Genomic DNA, 25933 nt, shown 5'->3' with positions numbered 1-25933 from the left:
CTTCCAAGTGGATTTTCAAGATACATACACATGTTAAAGCTTTTTCTTATGTAAAAATGTGTGAAAACAGAATAGAGACTTAAAGTGGAGACAGTACATGTATCACCCACCTTTAGTGATTTCAGTTCCCAGGCAATCTTACTTCATCCATACCCACCTATGCTATTATTTTGAAGTCGGTTCTAGGTAAATATTTTAGTACACTCCAGATAACTATTTCAGCACATACAGTTAAATTTTTTTTTTTTACCAAATTGTTCTCCAGAAAAGTGTTCTCCGTGTATACTTGTCAGAGATAAGATTGTGTGTGTTAGTCGCTCAGTTGTATCTGACTCCTTGCAACCCCATGGATGGTAGCCTGCTAGGCTTCTCTATCCATGGGATTCTCCAGGCAGGAATGCTGGAGCGGATTGCCGTTTCCTTCACCAGAGGATCTTCCCAACTCAGGGATCAAACCTGGGTCTCCTGCACTGCAGGCAGATTCTTTACTGTTTGAGCTACAGGGGAGTCTGAGAGAATATTAAAGTAAAGTAGTAAAGTCACTCAGTCGTGTCCGACTCTTTGTGACCCCGTGGACTGCAGCCCACCAGGCTCCTCAATCCATGGGATTCTCCAGGCAAGAATACTGGAGTGGGTTGCCATTTCCTTCTCCAGGGGATCTTCCCGACCCAGGGCTCGAACCCAGGTCTCCCGCATTGGAGGCAGATGCTTGAACCTCTAAATCACATTAAAAAATTTAGTATTGCTGGTCAGACACATGTATATGTGTAATTTTCCTCAGGTAATATAAAAAATCCTAGTAAAGTGAGTTTGGGTATGCTTGTTTGCTCTGGCAGGAAACTTCCGGGTCTCATCAGTATGTCCCTCATAGGAATGCTGTGACAATTAGAGAGGGTGATCATATAATTCACCACCCAGATTGGGACACGTCTGACGCCTGATGGAGACTCTGTTAGTAATGATGCCAGCGGAACAGACTCGCGTAGACCTGTGCAGTGTTTTGTCACCGCTGGACCGTATGCTTACCTTAGTACTACGTAGTGTGTAAGATGCAGGAAACATGAATTGACTGTGTCATGTAGTCAGTGGATGGTAGCTTTTGTTCATGCCTGTGTGTGAATATGTGTACAAGTTTTTCTTTTAAAAGAAGTGTTTTGAATTAGCAATCCAAAATCCTAAGTTGGCAGTTTGTATTTCTGTGTGTTTTTGGAGCTGACAGTGACTGTAGTTCTTAAAAGTAATCTGATTTTCATAGTTAGGAAGATGTTTGTGTTAATATTTGCAGCTGGAAAATGCCGGAGGAGACCTTAAGGATGGCCACCAGCACAGTGAAGGAGCCGTTGTCATCCTGGATGCGGGAGCTCAGTACGGAAAAGTCATAGACCGAAGAGTAAGGGAACTGTTCGTGCAGTCTGAGATCTTCCCCTTGGAAACACCAGCATTTGCCATAAAAGAGCAAGGATTCCGGTGAGATTAGATTGCAGGATATTTTATTATTAATTTGCTTGGACACTTAATTTTTTAATGAAAATAAAATGGATTGGTTTTAATACAAGACATTTTCCATGGCTTTTGACATTAAAAGAAATTAAAATTAAAGGAAAAGATTAATTTTATTTGCACAGTTTAAGAATTTATCATTTGAATATTTTATGTTTTATAGCAGAGGTCCCCAACCTCTGGGCCAAGGTCCAGCACCTGTCAGATCAGTGGTGGCATTAGATTAGAAATAAAGTGCACAAAATGTAATGTATGAGAATCATCCTGACACCACCCCGACCCCTGGAAAACTTGTCTTTCATGAAACCACTCCCTGGTCCCAGAAAGGTTGGGGACTGCTGTTGTATAGGATTTCTGGATCAGACTTAGATTTGGCTGTTATGGTCATTCATTCATCCCAGATTACTTGATCAAAGGGATATATATAATGGTTAGAGTATCTAAATTAGAGAATGCTGTGTACAGTTCGTCTCTTTTGCTTCCTATCCCAGGAGACTAGTTTTTAAATTATGAAGACTTCTAATTTAAGGGCTAATTCTATAACTTGTACTATTAAAACTAGTCAAAGTGACATTCAATTTATATGTAACTTCGTCCTTTAACAGCTGTTTTTGGTTAATGCTGTATCTTTTCTCTTGGAATCAATGTTCCTTTTTTATTGAGTGTTATTCAGAAGCAAGCAACTACAGTTTGTATCCTTAATTAGCTTTCAAGATTTTGTGCTGTATTTCTTCCAAAATACAGTATGTTTAATTTTTCTTAAAAGCATAATGTTTTTCCTTTAGACAAATGGTTACCTTTCAGAAACTTTATAGATGTGTATACATTATCCTTTGTTTCTTACTTTTGAAATGGAGTGAATTGTGAATCAGAAAACATTTAACTGTTTTAGTTTTAGGATGCAGATAATTGTATAGTAAGAAGGAACGCTCTGAGTTTATCTTATTCAACTGTCTTGATTTGCCAGTGAGAACCAATTTTAAGGGAGTTAAAACTGTAAGAAATCTGAATGGCTCTCTGTCAAATCCAAGCTCCATCATTCCCCAGATCCAAAGCAAACAGACAAAAATTCCCAGCAAACTAATTGAAACCAAATGTTGTGGAATAGGGTAACCAATATTGATGATGAAGTCTAACTATTGTCATCTGATTACCTGATCATAAACAATTTCTAGGTCCTGCTTACACCAGTGGCTTCTCTCTGTGGGAGAGCAGGAGCTATAGCACTGTTGCTTTCATTACCATGATCCTTTCTGCTGAGATAGCCATTTGATCACCCTTTTTCTAGAATAAATTTTAGGTTTATGACTTGAAAGACATCTTAACCTACCTGTTTTTAGAAGCTTGATCTGCTTGATACATATGCTGGTATCTGGAATGCCTTGAGACTTACTGGGCCTTGTAATTGCAAGTTGTTTCAAAATAATAGCAGGGTAGAAATAGAAAACTCAGAAAGAGTGATTAGCTCTTCTCAAGCTTATTGAGATAAGAATTTTCATAATTGGCTTAAATGCTGCTTGAGTTTTATCCTTGACTAAGTCCATTGCTTTTTCTTTTTAATAGTATTAAGAATGTTATAGCAGATTAATGAGGGATGCTGGGCAGTCCCATGGTGGTTATCATTTATAAAACTAAATATAACATACTGAAATTCTAGAGATCTTGGTTATTAAATATATTTTACAGAGTTTTAGCTTCTGCATTTTTAAGGAGCTAGGTTGCATATCTATCCTTAGGGATAGCCCGTTCCCCTTTAAAATTGTTATCTTAAAGGGATGTCACATTTATCATCTTGAGTAAGTAGATTGTCTTCAGTCTGTTTGCAAGAGATAAGCTAACAAACATAATGTATACCAAGATTCATGTTACCAATATAAAGTTCAAAGAGTAGGGCTTTTGTGCTCACTCAGATTATTATATATATATTTTTTAAGTTGAGTAATTTTCATGATTTATATTATTTTATTGGATGTATTACAAGTCTGTCATTTTAGTTTATGTTTTTACATAGCAGGCAGCCACTAATTATAAGTGGATCGTAATCCAGATTTGTTTGTAAGTAGATTTTGGTTGGAATGCATTTTCCTTTAGAAATATGGACTTCCAAAGTGACTCAGTGGTAAAGAATCCACCTGCCAATGCAGGATGCTTGGATTTGATCCCTGGGTTGGGAAGATCCTCTGGAGAAGGAAATGGCAACCCACCCCAGTATTCTTGGCTGGGAAATCCCACGGACAGAGGAACCTGGCTGGCTACAGTCCACGGGCCAGGCCCCAGAAGAGTCCGACAGGACTTAGTGCCCAAGCAACAGCGCCATGCCTGGACTGGACAAGTGGGCGCGTGTGGCAAACTGGAGAGCCCAAGTAATCTGAAGGTGCACGTCTTTCTGGGATTCCAGTTATTCGTAGCCACGTTAGAGTGAAAGTCCAACGTTAGCAGATTTTTTTCCTAAAGAAAATATAGACATCTGAATATTTATGTAAAAACCATAATATTAAAGTGTTCCAAAATTTTTTGATTGAACGAGGAGGACCAAAGTTACCTGTATCAGAAGCCAGCCTCATTTTTCAGCTTCCTTTATACAAATAGTCTGTTCCCAAGTTAACCTATAGAATGCTCTATAAATTCTAATTTATAGAATACTGACTTGGGTTCTGAGAGCAGGGCATATGAGGCAGGTCATGTTAGCTCTTAATTCTGGGTCTCAGGTGAAATTGTTGGGAATATTGGTCAGGTTTTAAACAGGCAAAATTAGGTAATTCTTCACATTTTCTGATATTCTTTATTGTAGAGTATTTTGCTCTACATAATCCAGAACCTTCATAATACTTATACTTGTCCTTCTGTGTAACTGCTTTACTCCTTAACCTCTCAGAAGACGTGTATTTTCACCTTCTGCCTTGAGAATTCTCATTTACGTCCTCCACTGATGAGGAAAACAAAACAAATTTAGGCTTACCTTCATAGATGGAGACATTGGTTTTATATATTTGGGAAGTTTGTGCTTATTAACAAGAGACTGTTGAATTGGTTAGCTTTCCCATATTGCAATAAAATAGAGTAAAAATAGCTGTGTAGGGGATTCCCGGTCAGTCCAGTGCTTGAGACTTCCAGTGCAGGCGGGATGGAGCATGGATTCAATCTCTGATTGGGGAACTAAGATCCCGAATGCCGCACAGTCCAAAAAAGAAAAGAATTAAGTTGTGTAGGAGACTATTAATTAGCTGTGATAAAATCTGGATCTGCTGTGGCATACTGAAAACATAACAAAATCTGAGTCTGTATTGAGTTTCCCTCAGAGGTACAAGCAAGAGAGGGCATAGACCTTGTATAAAAATTAACAGAGATTCTTCATTACTGTCTTCTTTAAATCCACAGTGCTATTATCATCTCTGGAGGGCCTAATTCTGTGTATGCAGAAGATGCTCCCTGGTTTGATCCAGCAATATTCACGATTGGCAAGCCTGTTCTTGGAATTTGCTATGGCATGCAGGTACATACATCTGTGAATTTGCCTTAAAAGTTACTTTGTTCTGCTTGTGACTCCTACTGTTTTAGTGTTTTCTGTCTTTAGAGCATTTAGGATATTTAGTTGTATGAGAGAATTTGTTCATATTACAAGTGTTTATGAATTGCCACACTAGTATGGCAAAACTGATTTGAGTGAGGATTTTCAAAAGAGCAACTATATGTGTTACTGCTTACAACAAAACCTTGTCCATTATAAAAAAAAAAAGGTAGGCATTTAAATATACATAAAAGTTGAAGTAGTAGTTCAGAGAGAGCTCCTTTATACATTTACTCAATTCCCTAATTATAACATTTTTAACCATTTTGAGAGTAATTTGCAAACATGATGTTCTGTTACTTGTTGTATCCTAAGTACTAGAATTCTGTCTTACATAACCACAGTATGGTTATCAAAATCAGGAAGTTAACATTGACTTGGTGTTCACGTCTGATCCACAGACTCTGTTAACATTTCACAGGCTCATCAGTGTCTCTTAAAAGTCATGAATTTAATCTAGACCACGTGTTGTGTATTTAGTTGTCATGTTTCTTTACATTCCTTTAGTTTAGAATCATTCCTCAATCTTTCCTTCTCTTTCATGACCTTGCCAATTAAAACAAAAGGGACATTCCAGTTACCTTGTAGAATAGTCTTCAGTTTGGGTTTGTTTGACGTTTCCTCTTTGTTAGATTCAGGTTATGTGTTTTCGGCAGGACTAGCACAGGAGTAATGCTGTGCTCGCGCTTCCCTGGTGGCTCAGTGGGAAAGAATCCCCTGCAATGCAGGAGACCCCGGCTTCGATCCCTGAGCTGGGAAGATCCCCTGGAGAAGGAAGTGGCAACCCACTCCAGTATTCTTGCCTGGGAAATCCCATGGACAGAGGGGCCTGGCATGGGGTTGCAAAAGTGTCATATATGACTTTGCAACTAAACAACAGCAAATGCTGTGCTCTTCGCAGCATCTCACTAGAAGGCTGCTGCTGCTGCTAAGTTGCTTCAGTTGTGTCCAACTCTGTGCGGCCCCGTAGATGGCAGGCCACCAGGCTCCCTTGTCCCTGGGATTCTCGAGGCAAGAACACTGGAGTGGGTTGCCATATGTCAATTAATACTGTGATAGGTGGTGTTCCTTTAGATTATTTGATTAAAATGGTGTTTGCCAAGTGTCTTTAATGTAATGTAAATTAAGTGTATGTAAGGGAGTGGCCAAGATAGTGGAATAGGAAAACCCTGAGCTCACCTTCTCTCTTGGGCACAGGCATCCTGTGCCAGGAAAATGAGCCCCCAGAACATTTGGCTTTGAAGGCCAGTGAGACTTACTTTTGGGAGAGACAAAGGGTTGTGGGAAATAGCGATTCCTTTCTTAAACGGCACCCACAAAATCTTCCATGCTCCAAGACCTAGGGCAGATGCAGTAATTTGAAAGGAGACTGGGCAGACTCATCGACTGATCTTACAGAGTCTCCTGCAGGGGCAGAAGGCGACTGGAGCTCACCCTAAGGACGTAGATGCTCGTGGTGGCCATTTGTGACGCTCCTTCTGCCGCGAGGACACGGCTGCTGGTGCCATTTTTGTGTCCTCCTCATTTTAGAAAGTGAGCAAAACAGCACAGTATCTTTTTTTAAACAGTCTGGTTGAAACCTCTGTACTGATATGAATAATGCTCAGAGGGAATCTGTTCAAAAGTTAGAAAGTGAACAGACCAATATATTTTCTTCTAGCTATCTCTGGAGCTTTCAGTAAAGGAAGGAAATATAAATCAGTGTTCATGTAAGAATGTGAATATTTTTGTTTCTATTCTTATTACAGGGCAGAATATTAGAAATTGCTGGTCTGCAAAACAGCTTTAGTTGATTTTGTTTCTTTCTAATTGTTATGATTTTCCATTATATTTTCCATTATAACATAAAGAAGAGTCTCACGGGATATTTTTTTAGGACTCACTTAAATATGCAGGTCAGGAAGCAACAGTTAGAACTGGACGTGGAACAACAGACTGGTTCCAAATAGGAAGAGTACGTCAAGGCTGTATACTGTCACCCTGCTAACTTAACTTATATGCAGAGTACATCATGAGAAACACTGGGCTGGAAGAAGCACAAGCTAGAATCAAGATTGCCGGGAGAAATATCAATCACCTCAGATATGCAGATGACATCACCCTTATGGCAGAAAGTGAAGAGGAACTAAAAAGCCTCTTGATGAAAGTGAAAGAGGAGAGTGAAAAAGTTGGCTTAAAGCTCAACATTCAGAAAACGAAAATCATGGCATCTGGTCCCATTACTTCATGGCAAATAGATAGAGAAACAGTGGAAACAGTGTCAGACTTTATTTTCTTGGGCTCCCAAATCACTGCAGATGGTGACGGCAGCCATGAAATTAAAAGATGCTTACTCCTTGGAAGAAAAGTTATGACCAACTAGATAGCATATTCAAAAGCAGAGACATTACTTTGCCAACAAATGTCCGTCTAGTCAAAGCTATGGTTTTTCCAGTGGTCATGTATGGATGTGAGAGTTGGACTGTGAAGAAAGCTGAGCACCAAAGAATTGATGCTTTTGAACTGTGGTGTTGGAGAAGACTTCCTGAGAGTCCTTTGGACTGCAAGGAGATCCAGCCAGTCCATTCTGAAGGAGATCAACCTTGGGATTTCTTTGGAAGGAATGATGCTAAAGCTGAAACTCCAGTACTTCGGCCACCTCATGCAAAGAGTTGACTCATTGGAAAAGACTCTGATGCTGGGAGGGATTGGGGGCAGGAGGAAAAGGGGATGACAGAGGATGAGATGGCTGGATGGCATCACCGACTCGATGGACGTGAGTTTGAGTGAACTCCGGGAGTTGGTGATGGACAGGGATGCCTGGTGTGTTGCGATTCATGGGGTCACAAAGAGTCAGACTCGACTGAGTGACTGTACTGAACTGAACTGAACTTGAGTGAAATAGGTGTGAAATATGCTCCTTTAATATAAAATGATAGTGGCCACTTGTCCATTTTGCCAGTACCCCCTTATAATTGTAAGGCCACATTTTCTGTCATTCAGGATGGATCTTATGGTAGCCAGAGCCAGGTCTGTTTATGTTAAATGCATAAAAAAGTTGCCTACTGCTTTCATAGGAGGATAATGGAATAGAATGATCTTGTTCCTTTGGGCAGAAATTATCTTTCTATGAAATGCTGATATAAATAATGCCTCAAAGCTAATGTGCAGTTTGTAAAGGACTAACATTTCCTAGAGACTCCTGATTGGGTAATGTTAGCACCGAAGGCCTCCCTCTAGTGTATACCTTTGCCCCCTCCATGGTAGTCTGAAATATTATGTACTATCTTTTCCCCTTAACTCTTGAGTCTTAACTGATTGCTTCCTGGTAATTCTTTGCTTTGGAAGAAAAAAGTTTGTCCTGCTCCTTGCAGTGTTTATTTCTATTATGATTTATCCGTCACTCAGCATAAGAAATATAATACTAGTAAAACTTTTGAAACTCTCTTTGTACTTTTTTCCAATCCACACTGTTCTATCTTCCAGCAAGAGGTAAGTAACACTTTCACTGAATTGTTATTCACTCCCTTTCTTTTCTTTATAGATTTATACACATTGCATTTCTAGATAATATATTATCTAGTTTTGTTTATTGATCTTCATGTAAGTGAAATCATGCTTTGTGTAGTTTCATTTTTGGTTTTGAAAGTCACTAATTTTAAGTTATTTTCACTACTGAAATTATTGTTTGAATGTAGTGATACATTCAAGTATATCACAAATAGTGATACATTGGACTATTAGCGTTGCTGTTCTTTTCCCAAGTTTTTGCAATTACAGATGCTGCCATGAATATTTTTTGATTTTGGTATTGTACATACACAAAATTTTCTCTAAGCTAACCATTAGTTGAAATGCTGAGTCTCAACTTCACTAAGAACTATTTGCCCCCAGTATACCTTCCCACAGCAGTATGTAAAAATTCCTTTTGCTCTATATCCCTGCAGGCCTTGACAAGGTTAGATTTTTTTTTTCAATTTGCCTAGCCGAAGAGGTGTTAAATGACATGGTGTAGTCGTAATGGTCATTTTCCTTATTTTAAGATTCATGGATTTATTTGCCATTAGTCATTAGTGTCTGGTTTGCTGTAAAAGATTAGTCATGATTTTTGCACATTTTGGTTGAATTTTTAAAATTGTTTTTATATATGCTAGATGCTAAACTTTTGCCAGTTATGTATATTGCATATACCTTCTAGATTCTGACTTCTCTCTTCACTATAGTTTCATTTTTTTAAAGAAACATCTTTATTACAAGCATTTGGTTTCTGTATATACTCTCACACAGACTTTGTTAAATTTTTTGTTGGGAGAATTTCCTTTCATTTCCCCCTCCCAAATCTAAGATTTATTTTGAAATCTTGACATACAAGATGGATAAAAGGGGAGCTGACCCAATTGCAGTGGTAAACCTGCTAGACCTACAGGGCTTTTGTTGTTGTTTGAGGCATTTAGGACCTCAAGGTTATCACGAATCCAAAGCGAAAGCCATTTCCTTAAGTTAATATAGAATATTAAAACAAAATTTTAACCAAGTAGAGTGTTCTGCTTTACATAAAGTTATTCCCTCCCCCCTCTGCCACACACAGACACTTAGCTGATCCTTCAGTTCCTTGTATTTTCACTTGTACCTAGCATACATGCATACATAAGTCAGAAGTCAGGAATAAACATGAAAGCCTTCTGAACAGGTGAGATAGCTCTAAATTTTGCTGCAAGCCTTTGGTTTTATAAAAACCTTTAATTTAGACTTTGTGGAGTTTTAAATTGTGTTGTGTTCCAGCAGCTTTGGTTAGCTTGATCACTCAGCTGTCTTTTGATTAAGAACTGGAAATTTAGAGGAGGCAGAGGCACACAAGGTTCATTTGGTATATAGAGGAAAACATTCGTTTTTTCATTCAGCAAATTGAATGACTGTTCTGGGCTACATACTTAGCTAGGCCACTGGTACTGTGACCAGACCTGAAGACATGATGGGGAGAGAACATGCTAATTCTACATTGCTAATCACACTAGCTTGAATGGCTTGAGTAGAGAATAATGGGAAATATGAGAAGTGGAGTTAGATAGAGGCAGTGCATTGAAAAGTCTTTGTTCAGTATACGGGACTTGGACTTTATCCTGTAGACAGGGGGGTCAGCAAATTACAGCCTGCTGCCAAAGCTGGCCACCGCCTGTTTTTTGTATGACCAGCAAGCTAAGAATGGTTCTTATGATTTAAAGTAATTTTTATGGTTGGAGTTGAAAAACATTTTTAAAAAAGAATTGTATGCTGTGACATGTGAAAATGAAATGAAATTCAAATTTCAGTGTCCATAAATAAAGTTTATTGGAACACCATCATATCCATTCCTTTAAATATCTGTGGTTCCTTCTGTGCTTCAACGACAAGAATTGAATAGTTGCTTCAGAAACAGTAGGGCCTACAAAAACTAAAATGCTTACTCTCTGGTCCTTTACAGGAAAAATATGCTAACCCAAATATAGATAATAGCCATTAAGAATTTAATCATGGACTAACACAGTCATATTTATATTTTTTCGGAGAAGGCAATGGCATCCCACTCCAGTACTCTTGCCTGGAAAATCCCATGGATGGAGGAGCCTGGAAGGCTGCAGTCCACGGGGTCACTGAGGGTCGGACACGACTGAGTGACTTCACTTTCACTTTTCACTTTCATGCATTGGAGAAGGAAATGGGAATCCACTCCAGTGTTCTTGCCTGGAGGATCCCAGGGACGGGGGCGCCTGGGAGGCTGCCGTCTATGGGGTCGCGCAGAGTCAGACACGACTGAAGCGACTTAGCAGTAGCAGCAGCAGCTGACATTCATAGATCTCTGGAAGGTGGGCACGACTAGAGGCAAGGGGACTGATTAGACTGTGGCAGTGTTTCTTAAACTATGTGTTTGTTAAGATGCTGCAGAAAGTGTTTTACGTATGAGTCTTTACTTTAGGAAGTACTGGGTTAAACGGTTTAGGAGGTGTTTTTTTTGTTTTTTATTTAACTGCTGGACTTCCTGCAAACCTTTACTGCAGGAAGTTTTATAGTGAATGTCTAACAGGAGAATGTAGAGGGCAGCATTTGCTGATGCATATTTGAAGAATATGCCATTGTGCATTCCAAGAATGAACACATATTTAGCCCTCTGCCTGTTTTTCTGTTGGGTGCTGGGTACACCTACATCGTGTGCTATTGTGGCAGATGTGACACCTGTTGTGGAGCAGACATATGAAGATGGGTTGTATTGATTTTATCAATGCAGATTTAATGTTCCTAAAAATCCTATGTGTATCTGTTCTGTGTTAGAAGAGTTTAGGCGTATGTAAATGATGAAGATTGACACAGAAGGGTCAGACTGGAGAGACTAGTTAAAATAAAAGTCTGTAGGTGAATGGGATTTGAACAAATTAAAGACCAGATTATATTGCTTATCCCATCTCCACAGCACAGCCTTCTGTAGACTGACTGTTCCTTTGGGGCCAAAGATTAAACAGTTTGGAGGAATTTATAGCTGCTAGTTTTAATACCGACTAGGTACTTTCTGAGTTCAGAGTGTTTTAAAATGCTTTAAAAATTAAACTCAGATATTAAAGAAATCCGTATCTTTTAAAAAGAAATCCTTATTTTTAACAGATGAATTACAGTATGCTAAATGGAAAATTTGCCAGTGTTTAATAAAAACTAACATCAGATCACATTCCTAATGTAATGTAACTATTCCTTTTAAGAACTAGATAATTATATATAATAATAACAACAAGTAATTTACAGTTAGCAAACTTCCTTTATTTTGGAGGCACAAACATAACAGCTATCCTAAGAACAAGAAATATAAATTTTTAGTGTAAGAAATTGGGTAATTTTCTTTTGAATTATATTAACATCAATTTATTTTCTCTTGGAACAGATGATGAATAAGGTATTTGGAGGTACTGTGCACAAAAAAAGTGTTAGAGAAGATGGAGTCTTCAGTATTAGTGTGGATAACACATGTTCCTTATTCAGGTATGATAGATATTTTTATATCAATAAGAATGTTAGAGGAGTGACTTAAAGCTGGGAATGTTATCTTCAAAATCGGAGATTCTGTAATTCTTGGACAAAATTAAGGCCACTGCATTGGCCAAAGGTATTGTCATATTTGTTTTCCAATTGAGTGTCAAGACATAAGAGGATAGTGGTGATGCTAATTAGGAATAAGAAAAGCACTTAATGACAGAATTGAAAAGCACTTGCGCAGTCTTAAACCCCTATTTAAACCCCTATTTGGGATTGCAGATGGTGATGCCAACATTTGTAGTTTTCCCTTTTCACTTTTTAGCAGAGCATGATTATAAATGTTAGTATGACAGATATGGCAGATAATGCTTTAAACTGACTGCATTTGTACACATCTTCCTCTGCCATATTCTTTCTCTGGGTGCTTAACTAGCTACCCATTTGCTGGCGTTATTACTAAATATGTGTTGCACTGTTTGTACTGAGCATAACTGTATTTCGTGTACTGTCTTTTTAATATAGTGAATGTATTAATTGATTTTATTGCTGGTTGATAATAGTTTAGGTATATTTAGCTCTAATGTATTTAAAGATTGGTGAATGAGCTGTTCATTAGCTTCCTAGAATCATTTATCTTCTGCTTTACAAAAAACCAGGTGAGTTTTCATTCAGCTTCCTGAAAGACCAGAAAACTTAAATTTTAGTCACTTGCTTTCTTTCTTTGGGTTTTCCCATGTTTTGGGTATAACCCACTTAGGTGAACAGTTGATAGTTACTCACTTTCTTTTGAAATAGACTTCATTTTTCTTTAAAAATCACATTTATCCCTAACTGCATTAAATCTATAAAACGTAGGCTGGTGTCAGTTAATTTGCATGTGTAGTTTTTATTATCATTTCTTGTAACTGTGCTAATTATCTTTATAGATTTGTTTTATTAACATATATTCTTATATCCTCCATAGAGTTGTACCTAAATTCTTAATGGATAGTGTTCTCCAAATTGGACAAATCAGTTTTAAAATCCAAGTTAAGACCTTTTGTCTAAAATGGAGCTATCCCAGTTTTTACACAAAACTGGCTGTGGCTGGCTTTTCTTTAATATTGGAAAGAGCAAGAATATCAGTATTCAGAGATTCTCATTTTCAAAATGATATTAATAAAAAGCAGTTGCTGAAAATAATTTTATGAACTGAACCTACTCATTGCCAAAATACATTTTGAAATGCATTTCTTGTTCTCCTTTATAATGGAGAGGTGTTGCTTACATTCATCTGTATCTCAAGTGACAGATTCTTGAGAATGACTTCAGGAATCTTGCTGGTTAGAATGTGATACTACAAGAGACTTTAAATGTAAAGATCTGGTTAAGATTTGAAGTATTTCTGTCTTGACAGTTCTAAAATCCTGGTACTCAATTACAGCCTACACTAATCCTAAATAACAGTGGACAGTGATGACAGTAACAACAACCCCAAAACAGCCTTTTGGTTTTAATGTACTTAATCTTCTTGCTTTATTTTTTAATCTTCTTGCTTTAGTCTTAATTTTTCTTAATATTATTTAATACAAAGTCCTTGTTCAAATTTTTTCATAATGTAACAAATATCTTTTTATAAAATTGGTTCGTTTACATCAAGGTCCAAAGAAAGTCCACACAGTTGATTTGATAAATATTACTTACATCTGTTTTAAACCATGCCATTAATTACTTCTGTTCTTAAGATTAATTCCAGTAGAGATATAATTTTGAAACCATGTTAGCCTCTTGAAACTGTGTGTGTGGTTATACCACCAGCTTTATATATTTAGTTTCAGTTTTTATGGATTGCCTTTTCCTGGTATTTATTATTGTTATTGGCTTTATAATGAATAGAGTAAATTAAAGTGTAGCAGTGTTGTGCTGTTACCTGCTTTCTCTGTTTTCTTGATTTATGCATAGAAGCTAGTAATTTTTAAAGCAAAAAACTACCAGTTATAAGATGAATTAAGTTCTAGGAATCTAATGTAAAGCGTGATGACTACAGTTAACAACACTGTATTGTATATTTGAAAGTTGCTAAGAGAGTAGAACCTAAATGTTCTTACCTCACACAAAAAATGGTAATTCTGTGAGGTGGTAGATGTGTTAACTGAATTAGTGGTAATCATTTCACAGTATATAGGTGTATCAAATTATTACATTGTACACCTTAAACTTACAGTGTTACATGTCATTATATCTCAGTAAAGCTAGAAAAAAATAAAGCAAAAGACTCCATTAATCGTGTCTAATAAAGCTATTTGTATATTTTTTTATTTTTCATTTACTTAGGGGTCTTCAGAAAGAAGAAATTGTTTTACTTACCCATGGAGATAGTGTAGACAAAGTAGCTGATGGATTCAAGGTTGTGGCACGTTCTGGGAACATTGTAGCTGGTAAAACTTCTAAAACTTTTGCACATTTTCTTTTTAAAAGTTTATCTGAAAAGTTTATAAACATATGTTTCTGTATGTGATACTGTTTTTGATGTTTAATTTTTTTTAAAGATACTGTGTCATAAGGTCAGTTGTTAATTCATGAAGGATATTTAATATTAGAAGGATTATCTAGAAGTCACTAGTTTGCTCTGAAATATGTTTAAAATTGGTCATTCTACTATGCTTTTCAAACATAAATATATTATAACTCGGGAAAATTTTGAGAACCGTTTACCTCTCTAGCATGCTGTATTCATAATTGCCCTTTTAAAAAATGTCTCTTTTAGGTATAGATAAGGCATGTATCTTGGATGTCTATAAAACATCAGACTAAGCATTCAGAACATTGCTCTGAACCAGGGTAACCTGTGGTCAAATCCAGCCTACAGACTGTTTTTTGTATGTTCAGGAACTAAGAATGCTTTTTATATTATTTAAGGGTTATAATAAATGACAGGGACTGTATGCATACCTCTCACCAAGCTTAGTTTATAACATCCAGCCCTTTGTAGGAAGTTTGCCAGTTCATGCTCTAAACAATCTTTTGTTCTATTTTTCTTGAAGAGGAGTTGATTTTCTGGCAGTTCATCATTTTTTTTACTTGCTTACTTGAATAATTGTAAATAATCACCAGTAATCTTGGATATATGTAAAAGAGAAAAAGTGGAGTTATCATAAAGTTGTTCTTTGTTATGTTACACCTAAAATGTTGGGGAAAAAAAATTTTTCAAGGATAAATTGAATTGAGTATTCTACCTGCAGTTACTTAATGGATTATTGTATTGGCATAGGAATTATTAAGAATAGTTTGCTTTTTTGGCAGGTTTCTATTTCTTATACAAGATCAACAGTGGTCGATGAGATTATATATTTTTATTCATTCAACAAATATTTGAGTACCGACATGTCCCAGGCACAGTTCTAGGTGCCAGTGAACAAAATGAACAATACCTCTGTTTAATGTTCTAGTTAGTGAGGCTGGGGCTGGGGGAGGGGTGGGACAGACAGTAACCAGACAATACAGAAAAAGTCAGTGCTTGACAGTGTTCGAATGCATTGAAAAAATAAAAAGATGAAAGTGTTTTAGAATGTGTGATTTGGACTGTTAATCTTTTAGATAGGATATTCAGAGATGGTGTTCCTATTAGATGATACTAGACATGGAGGAAGTAGGTGCTTGGCCCTTTTGGATATTTGGGGAAAGAGTACATAGCAGTACAGAATTACTGGGAGGGGACCTTGTTTAAGGAACAGCAAGGAAACCACATGGGTAGAGCTGGGTAAGCATGGGGGCGTGTGGTAGAAGAGAAGGTAGAGAGGCTGTTGGGAGCTAGAATCCCAGGACCTTTGAGGCCATTGTGAAAATGTTGGCTTTACTTACAGTGAGTGAAGATTTGAACAAAGGAGAGACATGATCTAATTTCAGGATTACCCTGGCTACAGAGGAGTAAAGAGACTGTTACATGTAGGAGCAGAGACCAGCTAGAAATCAGTTGTGGTAATCAGGAAAGGAGACTGTAAGGAGCAGAGTGGTAGATGAATAAACACTCAGGAGTGATTGGCTTTTCATATACATCTTGGACATATTTTGTTAGATTTATACCAAAATATTTCATTTGGGAGTGTTAATGTTAATTGTATTTATAATTTAAATTCTACTTGTTCATTGCCGTATATGGTAAAGCTATGAACTTTTGTGTATTAACCTTCTGTCTGGCAACTCTGTTGTACTCACTTATTAGTTCTAGGAATTTTTTGGTTGATTTTTTAAAATTTTATACATAGACACTCATGTCATCTGTGAACAAAGAGCATTTTATTTCCGTTTCCCCCCAATCTGTATGTCTTTTATTTCCTTTTCTTGTCCTATTGCATTAACTGGGACTTCTGTTATGATGTTGAAAAGCAGTGGATAGAGGGAACACCCTTGCTTTGTTCCTGATCTTAGTGGAAAAGTTTTGAGTTTCTCATGGTTAAGTATGATGTTAGTTGTAGGTTTTCAGAAAATACTCTTTGTCAACTTGAAGTCCCCCTCTGATCCTAGTCTCCTGAGAGTTATTATCATGATTGAGTATTCGGATATATTTCATATACTTTTTCTGCATTTATTGATATGATCATATAATTTTTCTTCCTTAGCCTATTGATATGATGGATTATAGTAATTGACTCTTATTTCTGACAGAGGGATTTTGAAATATCTAATTGCAGTAGTGGATTCATGTATTTCTCCTTACAATTATATCTGTTTTTTCCTTACGTATTTTGATGCTTTCCTGTTAGGTGCTTATATATGAAGGATTATTATGTCTTCTTTAGGAATGGATTCCTTTATCATTATATGTATGCCCCTCTTTATCCCTGATAAATTTTCTTTTTTCTCTTTTTAAATTATGAAAATATGATAACACATTTATAAGAGACTTGGAAAAATATAGAATGAAGTTATATATAGTTCTACCATACAAATATTCTTTAAGTAGATAAATTAAAATTTTTAGTTGCAGTATCAAAAGTCTCAAAAATTAAGAGTGAATATACAGAGAAGTAGAAGGATATAGTAGACCTGAAAAGCACCATGAACCAATTCAGCATAATTAAGATTTATACAATTTTTACACAACAGATATAAATTCTATTCCAAGTTCCCATAGACTGTAAAGTAGGAGACACTGGAACATATCCAGGGAATAAAACAAGGTTCAAAAATTTTGTGGTCTTAGGGTATTGAAATCATATAGAGTCTGTTCTCTTACCACTGTGGAATTGTTAGAAATCAGTATCAAAAGACATTTGAAAATAACTCACATGTTTTCAAGTGCAATATGACATTTACCAAGAGAGATCATTGGATCTAGCCATGAAAAGCCTCAAAAAAGTTGAAGACTAAAAAAACACAGGATGATTGCAAAGAGGAAAGCATTTATATGAGAAGTTAATCCTGGTAACTTTTCTTGGCTGAAGTCTACTCTGACACTGATGCATCCACTCGTGTTATCTTTTTATTTATTTATTCTTGGCCATGCTGGGGCTTCGTTGTGGTGAATGAGCTTCTCATTGCAGAGAACATGGGCTCTAGGACACTTGGGCTCAGGGGTTGCAGCTCACAGGTTCTGGAGTGTGGGTTCGTTAGTTGTGGTGCACAGGTTTATTTGCCCATTGGTATATGGAATCTTCCCAAATGAAGGATTGAACCAATGTCCTCTTCATTGGCAGGTGAATTCTTAACCACTGGACCACCAGGAAGGTCTCTCATGCTATCTTTTAATTAGTATTATCGTGACATATCTTTCTCTGTCCATTTACTTTTGATCTGGGTTTTTATATTTAAAGTGGGTTTCTTGTAGACAATATATATAAATTATGTTTTCTTTCTTGATCCACTGTGACAGTCTGTCTTTTAATTGGTACATTTAGACTATTGGAGTTTAAAGGGATTGTTGATAGTGTTGGATTAATATCCGTCAGATCTGTTGTTTTCTATTTATTGTCCTTGTTCTTTGTTCATATTATTTTTGTCTTTTTCTACCCTTTGTGCTTTTAATTGATCATTTTATATGGTCTGATTTTCTCTTCCTTTGCATGTCAGTTATATCTCTTTTTTTACATTTTCTAAGAAAAAGTTGCCCATGATTTTACAATATACATTTGCAACTAACCCAAATTCACTTTCAAATAACACTGTACCATTTCACAGGTAGTGTACCTTATCATAGCAAAATAAACATGATTTTTTCCCTCGCATCTCTTGTACATTGGTGTCTTCATTTCACTTAAAAGTAAGCATGAATGTCTCTATATAAGCATACATAATTATATCATTGTTGCTATTATTTTGAATGAAGTTATCTATTAGCTCAATTAGGAAGAAGAAAGTTTTTATTTTACTTCATTTATTCTTCCTCTGCTCTTTTTTATGTGGATCCAAGTTTCTGATCTTTATCATTTTCCTTCTCTCTAAAGAACTTCCTTTAACATTTCTTGCAGAGCAGCCTGTTGGCAACAGATGGTCTCAGGTTTTGTTTGTTTGAAACTTTCGTATTTTTCCTGAACTTTTTGGAGGATAATTTCTCAAGGCACAGAATTCTAGGTTGGTGGTTTTTTCCCCCCAACATTTTTTTAAAAATTAACTTTTTTAGCTTTATTGAGGTATAATCAGCAAAATTGTAAAATATTTGAAGTGTACAATGTGATGATTTGATAAAGTGAAGTTGCTCAGTCATGTCTGCCTCTTTGCAACCCCATGGACTGTAGCGTACCAGGCTCTTCTGTCCATGGGATTTTCCAGGCAAGAGTACTGCAGTGGGTTGCCATTTCCTTCTCCAGGGGATCTTCCCGAACCCAGGGATTGAACCCGGGTCTCCTGCATTGTAGGCAGATGCTTTACCGTCTGAGCCACCAGGGAAGTCCCCTGATATACATTATGAAAAGATTTTTCCCCATTGAGTTAATTAACCCATCCATCAACTCACATACAGTTGATCTTGAACAACACAGTTTTGAACTGTGTGGGTCACCTTATATGTGGATTTTTTCACTAAATATGTGCTTCAGTACTACATGATCTGGGTTGGTTGAAACCGTGGATGTGGAACTGCAGATCCAGAAGCCTGACTGTAAAGTTATGCACAGATTTTTGACTGCACTGAGGGTAGGTAACTACCCCTTGAATTGTTCAAGGGTCAACTATAATTACTTTTTTTGGGGTAAGAACATTTAAATTCTGCTCTCTTAACACTGTATTGGATCACTGAAATTTGCTATCAGCTATAATGACCATATTTATTATACATTAGGTCCTCAGACCTTATTCATCTTAAAATCAAGAATTTGTACCCTTTAGCCATCTCTCCCTATTGCCCTTGTTCCCTCACCCCTAGGTCACCACGTTTGTACCTTCCATTTTTGATAGAGGTTGAATTGAATCTGTAGATAACTTTGGGTAGAACTGACTTTTTAAAAAATACCCCTTTTTTTTTTTTTTTGATGTGGACCATTTTTAAAGTCTTTATTGAATTTGTTACAACATTATTTTTGGGTTTTTTTGGCCACAAGATGTATGTGGGATCTTATCTCCCTGACCAAGGATCAAAGCGGCACACACTTCCTACACTGAAAGGTGAAGTCTTGACTGCTGGACTGCCAGCAAAGTCCCTAGAATTGACATTTTAACAATATATTAGTAATTCATCTAATCCATGAACATGGAATATCTTTTTATTTGTGCCTTCTTCAGTTTCTTTCATCAAGGTCTTACAGTGTTATGTGTACAGATCTTTCACCTTTTTTGGTTAAATTTATTCCTAAGTGTTTCATTCTTTTTTTTTTTTTGTTTGTTTTGTTTCATTCTTTTTGAATTCGTTGATGGGAGTGTTTTCTTAATTTCTTCGGCTGATAGTTTGTTGTTACACAGAGAGTAGATTTATGAATGTTGATTATGCATCCTGCAATCTTGCTGAAATAATTAGTTCTAACGGCATTTTAGTAGAGTCTCTAGGTTTTTCTAGATCCAGTGTTGTGTCATCTGCAAATAGAGACAGTTTACTTATTACTTTTAATTTGGATAATTTTATTTCTTTTTCTGGCCTGACTGGTCTGGCTTGGACTTCCAGTACTTTGTTGAATTCTTGACTTGTTCAAGTACTTTGTTGAATTCTTGACTTGTTCCTGATCTTAGAGGAAAAGCTTTTCATCACTGAGTAGGTTAACTGTGGGCTCATTGTATATGGCCTTTATTATGTTGAGGTATGTTCCTTCTGTACCCAGTTTGTTGAGAGTTTCTGTCATGTGTGATGTTGAATTTTATCTGTTGCTTTTTCTGTGTCTATTGAGATGACCATATTATTTTTATCCTTCATTTCGTTAATATGGTATATCACATTGATTGGCAGATGTTAGACTATCCCTGCATCCCTGGAATAAATCCCACTTATTATGGTGTATGATCTTTTTAATGTATTGTATTTGATTTGCTGATATATTGCTGAGGATTTTTGCAACATGGTTTATCAGAGAAATTGGCCTATCATTTTCTTTTTTTGGTAGTCTTTTCTTGTCTGGCTGTTGTATCAGAATATTGCTAGTCTCATAGAATGTGTTTGGAAGTGTTCCTTCTGCTTCTATTTCTCATGAGTTGTTTATTAGTTCTTTAAATGTTTGGTAGAACTCACTGGTAAAGGCATCTGGTTTTGCAACCTTTGGGGAGGTATTTGATTATTGATTCAGTCTCCTTACTTAAAATGAGTCCATTCAGATTTTCTGTTGCTTCATGATTTAGTCTGGGTAAGTTACATGTTTCTAGGAATTTACCCATTTCTTCTAAAGTTTTTCAGTTTGTTGGTGTATAATTGTCCATAGTATTTGTGTGGTATCTGTTGTAATGTCTCCTTTTTCATTTCTAATTTTGAGTTCTCTCTTTTTCTTGGGAAGTCTGGCTAGAGGTTTATCTGTCTTTTCAGAAAACTATCTCTTATTTTCACCTTTTTAAAAATCATCATTTGTCTGTTTATTTCTGCTCTGATCTTCATTAACTTTGGGCTTAGTTCCTCTTCTTTTTTCTAGTTCTTTGAAGTTATTAGGTTGTTTAAGGCCTGACCTTTTTTTGGATGTGGGCATTTATCTCTGTGAACTTCCCCCTTAGAATTGCTTTTGGCATATACTGTAAGTTTTGGTTGTTTGGTTTTCATTTTTCTTTGTCTCAAGATTTTAAAATTGCTCTCTTGGTTCCTTCTTTGACGTGTTAGTTTCTCAGGAGCATGTAGTTTAATTGTCACATATTTGTGAATTTTCCAGTTTTCTTCTTGTAATTTCTACTTCCACCATTGTGGTCAGAAAAGATACTTGATTATCATTTCAGTCTTCTTGAATTTAGTATGACTGGTTTTGTGGCCAAACGTGGTTTATTCTGGAGAATATTCCAACTCTGCTTGAGAAGAATACGTATTTCTTTCCGCATTTTACTTATTTCAGTCTACTCTCACTTCCCTGGGTTCCAGTCAATTGGTTGTATCAATAATTCTTATCTTTCCTCCTCTATAAGTGAGGCTTCCCCCCTCATCCCCCGCCCCCAGCTTCTTTCAAACTGTTTTTTCTTTGATTATCTGTAGTTTGTAAATCATATGCCTAGGTGTAATTTTTTTTCTTTTTGTATTTATGCAGCTCAGTGTTTTCTGAGCTTCCTGGGTTAGTTTGGTGTCTTATATTAATTTCAGGGGAAATTCTCATTCATTATGGTTTTAAATATTCTGTTCCTCTTTCTCTTTCTTCTAGAAGATCCATTGTTTATGTTATTTGTACTTGTGTCACAGTTCCTGGATGTTCTGGTTTTTTTTTTTCATTTTTTTTTCCAGTGTTTTTTTTTCTTTTCGGTTTTCAGTGTGAGCCATTTTTATTGAGTTATCTCCTAGCTTAGAGAGTATTTCTCAAGCCATGTCCAGTGTGTTGATAAGCCCATCAAAGACATTTGTTATAGTGTTTTTGATCCCTTGAATCATTTTGGTCCCTTGGAGAATTTCCAACTCTCTGCTTACATTGCCCGGTTCTTCTTGCATACTCTACTTTATCCATGTGAGCCCTTAGCTTCTTAATAATACTTGTTTTAAATTCCCAAGCTGATAATTCCAATATCTCTGCAGTATCTGAGTCTCTTCTAACACTTGATCTATCTCTTCAAACCTATTTTTTCCCTTTTGGTGTCTCTTGTACTTTTTTCTTGCTAGCTTGACATGATGTACTGGGTACAAGGAATCGCTGTAGAAGGCAAGGTCTTGGGGAAAGGGAGAGTGTTCTGTGGCCTATGAGCAGGTCTCAGTCTTAGTGAACCTGTGGCTCTGGGCTGTAGATTTCATGAGTGTTTTCAGTGTTTCCCGCTGTTAGATGGGACAGGAGGACTAGAATGGGCTAGGGTTGGGTGTTTTCTTTTCTCCCAAGTCAATTTGGTTCTGCTAAAACCCTGTCATATTAGACTGGTTAAATAGTTTCTCCTGAGAGTAGAAGCCTTATTAAGAAGAAAAGAATGGCTTGGTGTATTTCAAAATGTTTTCTTTTTCCCTCCCCTTTTGGAAGCACAAGGGGATTTTCCTCTAATATTCACTGTGAGAACTTAGTCAAGCTACTGGAGAGTGTGGGGATCCCAGATGACTGGGTCTTCCTGGACATTTTATCTCTCAGATTCGTCCATGCTGAGCCTCCAGTGATATCAATTATAGTTCAAGTTTCCCTACCTCAGCAATGATGCCTATAGAGGTTTGCAATCATGGAGTTCTCCAGTAAGTTGTGATTCTCTGTATTTACCTGTCAGTCTCTCTAAGGGTATTTAATCAGCTTTTTACTTGTTGTTAGAACATAGTGGTGTCTTCTAGCTTCTTACATATGCTGGACTGGAAACCAGAAGTTAGACTGGGTTCTGGTCTGTTTTGAAGGCAGAAACAAAGGATTTGCTCTGGAGTGGGAAGGAGAGAATAGAGTCCAATTTTAACTTCCAAGTGTTTCAGCCTGAGCAACGAGATGATGGTTTCTGTTTACCTGATGTGAAAGAATGAAGTAATTTGGGTTTGCATATTAAATTTAAGGTTTCTTATTAAACAATGAAATGAAGGTGTGAATAGGCAGTTTTATATATTTTTGAGTAGGACTGTAGAAGAGAAAACTGGACTGGAGGAATAAATTCAGGGGTATACCAACATATAGGTAACATTCAAGGTCGTGAGAGTTTGGAATCATTCAGCATGTATAGATGAGAAATTTAAGGACTGAATATTGGTTGACTTTCATGTGTAGAGATGGATAAGATGAGGAACCAACAAAGAAGGTTCAGCATTAGACAGTGAAATAAGGAATGAACCAGGAGAGTGGTATCTGAGAAGCCAAGTAAAGAAAGTGTGAGCTTCCCTAGAAGAGGAGAATGAGTGTAAGTTTGGGAGTTTAACAAGCCTGATTTATCTACTTAGTTAGCTGGGGATACTGGCAAGTTTCTTGATATCTCAGAGCCATAGACAGCGGGTAGTGTTACATGTACATGTTAAACATCTAGCCTATTATCTGCTGCTTTGTAGGTGATAATTTGTCAGAAGCCCATTAGTCAAGTAAGTGGAGTTATATTCATGGTTAATAGTATGCAAGAAAGAAACACTTAGGATATTCTGATAGGTTTAATGTATGAGGATTTTCTAATATAGAAAATTGGTAGCTGCACATTGCATGTTGAAGGCATATGAGACTGAGATCTAAAACTGAGTTACCCTTGCATTAAATAGACAAAATGATTGCAGTAACCTGGGTGGAGAACTGAGGATACTGTGAAGTGATGTCACAGCCATGTAGTTCATTAATTGCTATATGAAGGAAGACCTTATAAAGCCAGATCATGGCAATGTAGTTTTTATTTGAATTTTTTTTTTTCCCATAGCTAAAAATCCACTAATTTGAATCAGTTTCCACATTTATGGAGGAAGAAATTGTGAGGAATTACTGTGGGTGCTGAGTATTTTCAATATGAAAAAAAAATTATTTATGATTATTTTCTCTATAAAGGTATAGCAAATGAATCTAAAAAATTATATGGAGCCCAGTTCCACCCTGAAGTTGGCCTTACAGAAAATGGGAAAGTAATACTGAAGAATTTCCTCTACGATATAGCTGGGTGCAGTGGGACCTTCACTGTGCAGAACAGAGAAATTGAGTGCATTCGAGAGATCAAAGAGAGAGTGGGCACATCAAAAGTTTTGGTAAGTAGTTTACATCTGAAAGTCTAAAACTTTGTGCCAGTAATGTTAGACTCAAGGTTGACTTACTTAGCATAGCCCTTACATTTTGACTGGGTGATAGGTGTTTTTGAGTTGCCCTGTTTCAGAGTGCTTTTTCAGTTACCATACATATTTTTAATACAAACCAGGGATTGAACCCGAGCCCTTAGCAGTGAGAGCATGGAGTCCTAACCACTGGACCACCAGGGAATTCCCCAGTGTTTTTAGGTAGTGATTTAAGCTCTTACCATCTTTGTGCTTATTTTACTCAATTTGACTTTTCATTTCACCCTGTAGGTTTTACTCAGTGGTGGAGTAGACTCAACAGTTTGTACAGCTTTGTTAAATCGTGCTTTGAACCAAGATCAAGTCATTGCTGTGCACATTGATAATGGCTTTATGAGAAAACGAGAAAGTCAGTCTGTTGAAGAGGGCCTCAAAAAGCTTGGAATTCAAGTCAAAGGTATTGATGAACTCCCGAAAATTTAACTTACATATCAGGACTTGTTTAATCAAATCTAGCTTGTGATTAAATTAACCAAGTAAGAGTTTTCCCAGTAATCAAGTACAGTTTTCCCAGTAAGCTTATGGTTGAAATGTTTTTTATTTTTACATTGTAATTACTTCTGTTTCAAGAGGGGCCACAGTATAAATTTTGAAAACTGATTACTCTTAATGTTATATATAGATGAATAAGTTACCATTTTCCAGCCACCATTCTGTTCTTTCTATTCATCTTCTTAGGCCTTAACTGCTTTTACATTTATGGATATCATCTGTACATTTATAAAAAAAGATATAAGCCATAGTTATCCTGAAATTAAATTAGTAGTTTAGTGATATAAACTGTGTATTGACTTAATTGGAATTGATGCCAAAAAGTTGAGTGTAAAATGAAGACTTGTATAGTTAAACATGAAGTAAAAATGAGTCTGTTTCTTTCTTCTTTGGATATATCACTAAAATAACAATACAGGCATAAAACAAGTGTAATGCCAGAAGGATGACGAATAGAGAGGAGGTGATAATAGCAGTCTAACGGTTTCAACAAAATGTTGGAAAGTGGAAAGCAGATGGTTTATACAGGTTTTCTCTGATAACCTAATGAAGCTTAAATTTTAGGACTACTCACCAGCCAGGCCTTTCCCAAAATCTGGGAAATGACCCTATCAGTATCTTCTCATAGTTACACATGAAGTTTGAAGTAAGGTATTTTAATAATTTATAGTTAATTTACTTTGTCTTTCTCCTCTTTCTCTCTTTTGGGTGGTTTTGTAGTGGCTGCAGGCATTTGGGAATTACGCTAAGAAAACATCAAGTTGGGGATACATTTAGTTTGGATTTGGTGCTATATTTGTGATTTGCAGTAGTTTCTGTGTATAGTGGGTAGTTTGTCTTAGCCCTCGGAGTATTGAGTGATTTGTTATTCCTTTTCTTGAAAGGGCCCTCCGAATTGTTTAGTTTCAGCCCCACAGAAACTTGCATCCATCTTTGTTAACTGAGGTGGTAGGATGGAGGACTCAGAACCTTGGGGAAGGGTTCCAGGAAGGAAGCCCAGCAAAAGGCAGGGCTTCGGGGAAGCTCAGGAGTTGGGAACACTGGCTGCCTCACAGGGCCTGCTCACTGGGTCAGCCTAGAACATGTTAGATCAAAGTCTGAGAAGCAGTTACTTTTCCCTTTAAACA

The 25933-nt window shown here is 36.7% G+C and overlaps 1 protein-coding gene across 1 annotated transcript in view; it reads left to right on the top strand.

The window, feature by feature from the left end:
• The window catches only part of GMPS (guanine monophosphate synthase), a 72744-nt gene that overhangs the window by 26987 nt on the left and 19824 nt on the right, over positions 1–25933 (top strand). Inside the window, exons 2-7 of the mRNA XM_069561911.1 lie at positions 1286–1467; positions 4879–4993; positions 11955–12052; positions 14360–14463; positions 24037–24230; positions 24546–24711. Coding sequence (XP_069418012.1) covers positions 1286–1467; positions 4879–4993; positions 11955–12052; positions 14360–14463; positions 24037–24230; positions 24546–24711 — 859 coding nt within the window. The remainder of the gene's footprint in view (positions 1–1285; positions 1468–4878; positions 4994–11954; positions 12053–14359; positions 14464–24036; positions 24231–24545; positions 24712–25933) is intronic.

The sequence above is a fragment of the Ovis canadensis genome, chromosome 1 (genome assembly GCF_042477335.2).
Source record: "Ovis canadensis isolate MfBH-ARS-UI-01 breed Bighorn chromosome 1, ARS-UI_OviCan_v2, whole genome shotgun sequence".
In the NCBI taxonomy this organism is placed as follows: domain Eukaryota; kingdom Metazoa; phylum Chordata; class Mammalia; order Artiodactyla; family Bovidae; genus Ovis; species Ovis canadensis.
Note: the sequence above shows the minus strand (reverse complement) of the source record. Positions and strands in the feature narration are given on the sequence as shown.